General features: G+C 42.1%; 1 protein-coding gene across 1 annotated transcript; it reads right to left on the minus strand.

Annotated features, from left to right (window-relative positions):
* Positions 1-3,129: 3,129 nt before the first annotated feature.
* adra2b (adrenoceptor alpha 2B) lies at positions 3,130-7,972 on the minus strand. Its single transcript, XM_034118488.1, has 2 exons — positions 7,797-7,972; positions 3,130-7,615 (listed from the first exon to the last, which is right to left on the minus strand). The coding sequence occupies exon 2, from the start codon at positions 7,589-7,591 to the stop codon at positions 6,014-6,016; it is 1,578 nt and encodes a 525-aa protein (XP_033974379.1). The 5' UTR covers positions 7,592-7,615; positions 7,797-7,972; the 3' UTR covers positions 3,130-6,013.
* Positions 7,973-8,374: the final 402 nt, after the last annotated feature.

Raw genomic sequence — 8,374 nt, forward strand, 5'->3', positions numbered from 1 at the left:
GTGCGCGCAAGTAGCAGCATTTGTGAACACATGCAGTATATGTGTGTCTGTGTGTGTGCTGCTGACACTCATAATGTGTCACTGTTTGTGCAGTTTAGTGTTAGTCATCTGTTGCTCTATTTTTGGGCTTCAGTTTTTTCCTCGTTTGTGTTTGTTTGTGTTTGTTTGTGTCTGCGCATGTGTGAGGGTATGTGAATACGTGCATAACTGTGTGTCAAAAGGAACTTTGTGACCTTTACTTGATGGCCAGGCTAAATAAAGACACAGTCTTTCTCCCCTCTTCATATTCGGAAACCTCACTTGTCACACACAACTGCACCAGCAATCTATTTGATTGCGCGTTGATCCGTCAACACATCAGTTGCAGATTTTTTATTTCCATTTCACAGCCTGCGCACATACTTTTCAATCAGATGTTTCAGCTTGATTTGGATTCTCATCATAGTTCTGGCTAGGCTTCCATTTTTCTAGGAAACATAGCACTAATAGAGTTATAACAGCAGAGCCTGATGCTGCCCATGATAATAATGGGACAATTTGGCCTCTTCATTCTTTTCTTTATCAACACCAGGAGGCACAATAATGCATCAGTGTTTATACCCGTGAAAAACATGAAAGTAATTGTGTCCACAGGGAAAGCTGAAATGAGGCTCATTCCTAATTCAATGGTGAGCCACACAAGAATATTTTCATGAAAATCATCACACTTCCACCTAGAAACCAACATGGCTTTTATTTTTGACACATGTTGTTTGTCAATGAGGGAACTTGCATTTTGTGTGTTTCAATCTGGTTTATTTAAACTAACACAACCACATTTGCTGTGTTTCCATACTTGTGAGGACATTCTCTAACTTCAAAACTTTACACAATACATTAGCTTAACCAACCACTGATGCAAGAAAAATGATGAACTGGAACAGTCTGCCCTACTTTATAACACAAACTAGTAAAACAACATTTCTTCTAGAAATATTTTTGGGCAGATTTCGGTGTTCATGTTCATTAAGATGTTGTTCAATGTTTTGATGGATGATTTTTCAATCTAATGTTTTGTATACAAACAAATACATACTGTATTAGATTTGATGCAGAATGATTGTATTGAGGCAATAGTGATATACTGTTGCTATATTTAGTTCAAGTAAATACAACTTTATTTATCACTTTAAGGGCACCTGAAGTGATTTAACTATTATACTATTTGCTTGCATGCCACTGTGCACAGTGTCATACATTATTACTTAAAGCTGGGAGAAATAAATTGTGAAATCTCTCACATAAAAGTAAAAAAAAAAGAAATATGACTGCTGTGGGTCGGAAATAAATACAACAGTAAATAGGATAAATATCCAATAACATTTACATAGGCAGCAAAGTTATATGTTCAAGGCATACATTTAAATGAACCAACCAAGATGTGGTCAGGACTGTAGATACGTAATATTTACATTGTGTTGTCAGTGTGAAAATCTGTGTTAATGTTGTATTTTTCTGACCCCAATAAAAGCAGGTTTTGCCATGGTAATAGCTAAACGGCTAAAGCAGACAAATACAAGCCAAATAAAACCCCTTTAACTAAGTCTTTATTTTCTCACTTTCAAGGTTAATGGCTTAATTTGGTCCTCACACACACACACACACACACACACACACACACACACACACACCACACACACACACACACACACACACACACACACACACACCAACCCACACACACTCCACTATTGAATACCACTCTGTTAAACAGCCACAGACTCCTACAGCGATTCTAATCATAATTGCCTGTGCCCCTAAAAATTGCATTTGAATGCCTCCACCTTCAATAGTGAGAGAGCCTGTGTGTGCTCCGTCCCTCATAATTCATCCTGTCTCTTGGATGTTTTCAGCAGCCACATTACAGAGTTAAGCAATCCTTCTGGCGTTATAACGTGCAGAAGATTGAAAATGGAAAATCTGCACTGGAACGCCATGCAAACACATATTCATACCATGGAATGCTATATCCATCATCATTTTCAAAATGAGATTGAATATATCTGTCTTTGTTTCTTTATTTGTGGGTAGGTGTTGGCATGAACATCCCTCCTTCTACAGGAGCTAGCATAAGCATTGTCCTTATCCTCAAGGCTACTATCACGTAGGAATAGGAGGCCAATGAGAATTTGCTGTTTTTTATGTAAGTTGGACGCTCTCCATCCACTCTCCGGAGGGTCCACTGCCACCAATCAGGCTTGCTTTATATTCCAGCTGAGGCTGGAGAATAAGCAGCTTAGGGACACTGCGTCTGTCTGGATATACAACACTGTAAACATACACATCACGGCTCTCTATGCTCGGCTACGATAAGTTATCTGTTCACCTCCTCGTGCACTTCAAACCACAGAACAGCCATGAATATGGAAATGAAACTGTGTGGAGGTTACGGTAACGCATAACTTTAGTTGTGGGTCTCTTCATTGAGTGGAAATATATGTGGGTGAAGGAAAAGCAGGCCAGCCAGGCTTGATTCAGTGCTTAGAAATCCCCAAACTGCCCATCAGCATAAATCAATTACAATTCACCGTAAGCTTGCTGACCTCAAATATAACAAGCTGTCACTACAACTGTGTGTGAGTATGTGTGTGTCGAGCCTGTTTCATGACTTGAATACAGTATGTGACACTTGGTGCATAATGACACAAATACTGTAATGTGTGTGTGTGTGTGTGTGTGTGTGTGTGTGTGTGTGTGTTGGTGTGTGCGTGCATATGTGATTTTTGGCAACATGCTCCAAGTCCTTAAAGACTTTCTCTGTGTTTGTTGGCAGAGAGCTACATCACTGCTGCAGCCTACTTCTCATGTCCCACTGAGACAGGAGATTTTCCAATGACATCTTGAACTGCCATCAGCCCAAAATGTTAAGCACTACTTCCTGAACTTATGTTGCTGTTCAGGGTTTTTTCATCATGGCTGGGAATTGCTTCTCAGTTCAACATGAATGCAAGAAAAAAGCATTCGGTGAAAACTCCCATTATGAAACAACTAATCAGTAATTGTGTTCCTGAAATCAAACCCTCATCCCTGGGGTTGTATCATGTGAAGGTATATGAAATAAACAAACCAGGAAATTACTCGTGCTTTTTCAAGTAGCTTTATTTCCAAACTGGAGAGGGATGATGACAGATGGGGGATAGAAGATTGTAAAGCTCAGACCATGTTATTTGATCCAAACGCAATAAGAGACAATACAGGCGGTTTCAGGGGAGGGATGGTGATCATGAGGCAGATTACTGCATCTGTCACCTTTAAGCAATAATTCATACTTTTCAAAATCAAACAAAGCAGAAGTTTCACCACATAAAGCCATGGTTGGAAGGTTTGAGCAGCATTGCAACTCATATTTATTCGAAGCGGCCATGAATTCATGGCTTCTGTGCCTATTTTTGTTACAAAAGGGTTGCTATAGTTGCCGTATTTCTGGAGAGAAACTAAGCGTTTCAGATGAAGACAGGGAACAGTTGTATAAGTGCATGGAGCTCTCACTTTCCTCCATTTTGTTTTATCAGATATTTGGACCTCCAAGCAGCTGTGTGTGTTATTGATTGTAGCATTAATGTCCTGCACACATTCTGCAAATCATCAAACTGAAAATGTCTACGGTTGCTAATGTTATTTTCATATTCAAGCACTTTTTGATGAATATTTTTAAAAGAGATTTTCCTGCTGCAGTATGCATGATTAATTGTACATTCATGAGTGTGCTTGTATCTTTGATTTAACATTTTACTATCACCACATGAAACAAAGACAAACATTGCATTGTAGATTCTGCATTATGCACATAACTCGAAGTTCAACTTCCTTCAATTCAACACAAATACATACAACCCAAGCTCAAATATAGCTCAATCCCCACAAAGCAAGAGCTCAAAGGCATGAATCAATTTAGTTCTTTTTCGTGATATTACAAATCTGTACAGTGTTCTTGCTCTTTGATAGCAGTTTCACTTGACATTCAGAATAAAAGCACAGTAACAGAACAATAAATAGGTAACAGACAGAAAACACAAAATACTCTGAAATAAATTATACAGTTTCTTCAATCTTTGTGTCCCATCACACACACACTAAATAGAAAGGAATACTTTTTTAAAGCAACACAGAGCCGGATATCACAGAGTCAGGCTGGTGACCTATAAGGCTCTTTGGTCCCTTGGGAGTGATCACTAACAGCCATGTACTCAATATCACTGATAAACACTGACTTTCAGTTTGATAAGACTTTCTCAACATGGCTAAGTACTGATCTGTCAATCAAGTAGAAACATTCACAAAGTGATGGCGTCACCAGGACATCTGGTCTCTATTTTTACTAATATTACAGTAGTAGCAGCCAGGAGAGGCACTGTCACTCTCTACAGAAAGAAAAAGGAAAATTAACACGCATACACACACATGCACACACACACTCATACAGGTCAGCAGTATTAGACAATCAGTAAATTGAAGTGTTGCTGCTGACAGCCCTTGTCCCATTGAGTCAATAAGCCTGTGTTGTTCACAGTCACAGATACATTTTTATTTATTTATATTTGATCATGAAAGCTGACAGAGCCTCAGTCCCATGGTGAGAACAAATAAATGCACTATTCATGCTCTTTCCTCTCAGCTATAAACCCAAATGTGCCATGTAGAGGTCCACTGCAGCTGATGTGCCAGAGGCGTTTGTAAAGAGTGACTCAGCCAAATGGTTCTCAGAATAAACCATGTAGGCGTGATTAGTGGTTACATTACACATACATAATTGCATTATATGTCCTTTACAGTGAATGTAAATGTCTCCCTGCTTAATCAGGTTTTTCTAAAGTAATGTTGAATAATAGGAATCGAATTCCTATATGTCTTCTCCAGAGGCACCTCCAGTTAGATACTAGGAAAAACGTCAGAAGCACTTTCAAGAGGCTAAAAGCAGTTTGATTGTATCTCATTGTGTTCATTAGAAGAATTGCTTGATCCAGTCTATTGTTGTGATAGCCTAGATCAAGATGAAAAGCAGGAAACAACAAGCAAAGAGGATGAGGAGGGTCATACTGCCCTACTTTTACATCTCAATAACATACACATGTTTTTCTTGAAAAATCCCCTACACTTTATCTTGTTCTGCACATCATGAAAGGGGAAAGCCAAGAGTGTCATTACTAACAACCTGAGTGTCCATTATGACTCACACCAAGCCAGCAGCTAGGTGTCTGACGTGCAGGCTTTCCTCATGAAAACCCACAAGTTCAGTTTGAAAGGGTGTCATTGTCTGTGCTATCACATTTGAAGTCTTCAGAAACCTTCTCTTGTTGCGCCTTTAGATAAAAATCGAGGAACACATGTTTGCCTTGCAGCTGGGCAAATTAAGACTACAGACATAAGAAATCACCACTAACCTTGTGTGCTCCTTGTGCTCAGTATTGATAAATAAATGGCCTGAGGCTCACAGGACTCAAAGGTCACTTTTCCTTCTTTATATTTGCTTCCTTTCTCCATTAGTCCTGGAGTATTTAATAACGACAAAACAATATATATTACACATTAAACTGTCTATATTCTCATTCAGGAGTTCATTCTCAACGGGTTTCATGCTTCCCTCTGACAGTTTTATAGAGTCTTATTCTGCAGCACCCTGTGTCCCAGTGTACTCCATTATTCAATGTGATCTGGAGATTAAACTTTTTAATCAAAATCTTATCAGCAATACTGAAGTGCGAAGCAGTTAAGTATCTAGTGCTGCCTCTGTTCCATGTCCTGTTTTCATCCCACACCATGAAATATCTGTGCGTATCTGCTGCAAGCTGGGATTTCACAGTCCAAGTTGCCTGTTTGCACACACTGTGGCTGTAAAAGAGTGGCTCTCAGTTCTGATTCCTATGCTGGGAACAGCCCTTTGAGTGTTCTGAAAACATGTAAGTGATTGATTTATGATGCCTCAGAAGTAGCATTTTTTGTGTCTAGGTCATGTACAGCTGATACATCATGTATGCTAAAAGAACGTACCCTTGGTGCCACTGCACAATATCTTTTTGAAGGCCTTTCTGAAGTCTTTGTTGAAAATGGTATATATAACTGGATTAAGTGAGGAGTTGCAGTAACCGATCCAGAAGAAAAATGTGAACAGTGGATCAGGGATGGCACACGTCTCTGGGCAAACTGCCACCAGAGAATAGGAGAAGAAGAAGGGGAACCAGCACACCACAAAGACACCTATGACCACCGCCAAAACAAAGGTGAAGCGTTTCTCTCTGTTGACCATGGCTTTACGCCTCGCTGCTCCAGGGTTGTTCTCTGTCTTTGACTTCCTCCCCGGCACCAGCCGAGCCCCCTTTGAAGTTGCCATCATTTCCCGGTAGCGCTTGACTGAGGCCGGGGAGTGGACCCCCCCTCCTGCAGGGGACCCTGGCATGCTGGCGCTGCCTCGGCCTCCTCCATGGCTGTGCTCCATGTCGCTCTCTGTGCTCGAGCTGTCACCATTGTTATTGTCAGCTTTTTTCCCTGCCTGCTTCTTGCCCTTCTTCCCCTTCTCTTTAGTGTTGGCAGGGGCGGTCACAGAGGGGGGAGTTAAGGGGCCAAGAGGCGAGGTCTCAAGGGAGGTTGTGACAGGGGTCATGGCTAGAGAAGGGGATGGAGGTTGCAGGAGATTATTGGAAGTGGGATTTAGGGGGGTTTGAGTGTCTCCTGAGGAGGGGGACGGGGTGATGGCGAGGGTGGGGGGTCTGGCACGAGAGGTTTTGTTGGATGAAGGCGGTGTGCTTTCCTCATCATCCTTCCCGTTGGCCTGGATATGTCGTGGAGTCTGACCTGGTGTGGCACAGCCGACCCCATCCTTCCTGGGCTCTCCCGGGGGGCAACGTGTTCTCTGTTTGGCAATTTGGTAGATTCTTACATAGACCAGGATCATGATGAGGCATGGAGCAAAGAAGGAGCCAATGGTTGAGTAAAGGATGTACCAGCTCTCATCATTCAGCTGGCACTGGGGTCCTCTCTCAGTCCCCTCCTCTCCTGCCTCACGTTTGTTCAGTGACAGCAGGGGAGGAAAGGAGATGATGGCAGCGATGAGCCACACCACCACAATAGCGGCTTTGATGCGCTTGGGGGTGCGCTGGCGCCCGTATGTGACCCTGGAGATGGACAGATAGCGGTCCAGGGAGATGGCACACAGGTGAACAATGGAGGAGGTGCAGAACAACACATCCAGTGCCAGGTAGATCTCACACCACAGTGACTTGAAGTACCAGTAGCCAAGCAGTTCATTGGCCAGAGAAAAGGGAATGATAAGTGTGGCCACTAAAATGTCTGCAGCAGCCAGTGACACTAGGAACAGATTCTGGGGTCCTCGGAGGGACCGGCTGGTCAGCACCGCGATGATGACCATGATATTGCCCACGATAGTGAAGACGACCATTAGGGTGATGGCGGTGGCGAATACCGCTGTGGCTTCAGGGGAGTAAGGGGCGAGCTTCAGGATGCTCTGGTTGCAGGGCACGGAGGCTCCGGCACCGCTCGCGCTGCTGTTCCAGCCGCTCAGCTCCATGGAGCAGCCGTTCTCCGGAACCAATGCCATGCTGGGATTAGCTTTTAAATAGTCCTTGTAGACAAAAACATATGTTTGCCCACTGAATAAAATGTATTTTCAAATTCTATGTCACTTTTAAGGGTTCTCAATACTGTTTTAAAATATCATCATACATTGTTTGTGCGTAAAATACGTGTTACATTTATTGTGATATTTGTGATTATAGTAAAAGTATCATTTATATCATATTTACCTCAGTTTCTCTCGTTTTGTCCCTGAGCAGTGTCCAAACGATAGCTCCCTTGCATCCTCCACGGCAGCTCAGCCAGGTCCATTTTAAGCATACAAAACAGTCCTGGGCAATGCGTCAGGACACGGACCACTGCTTTCAATTAATAAGAGATTTGCCACTATGTCGAGCAGTTTTAAAACCCCCCCAAAAACGGAGGTATTTTTCGAGACGCTGACTGCTGTTCACCAACCACCAACCTTTCCAAAGTATAAACAAAGCCCGAAAACTAAAACTTCTATAGCGCACGAAGTTTAATGCTTTAATCTTTTACCGTTTTTAAGATCGTTTTTTTTTTAATAATGTAATTTGGTGTCATTTATAACGAAGTGACACTGAATACAAGGGACCAGACGAGAGAAAATAATCACTGTTCGATCTCCGTGCGTCCTCGTTTGGAGACGCGCGTTTGATTAGGAGTCTCATCTGTACGGCGATCACGGAGAGGTTTAGATAAAGTGAAATAAATGTACAGTGCAATATTTATAGGGATTTGTTAATAAAAATATACAAATGTTTCCATGCGATGGCAGCGTTTCGAG

Source organism: Trematomus bernacchii, unplaced genomic scaffold (genome assembly GCF_902827165.1).
Source record: "Trematomus bernacchii unplaced genomic scaffold, fTreBer1.1, whole genome shotgun sequence".
Taxonomy (NCBI): domain Eukaryota; kingdom Metazoa; phylum Chordata; class Actinopteri; order Perciformes; family Nototheniidae; genus Trematomus; species Trematomus bernacchii.

What these genes read in the sequence shown, in the direction of transcription:
- adra2b (XM_034118488.1), bottom strand. Translation starts at nt 7,591, where the DNA reads ATGGCATTGGTTCCGGAGAACGGCTGCTCCATGGAGCTGAGCGGCTGG.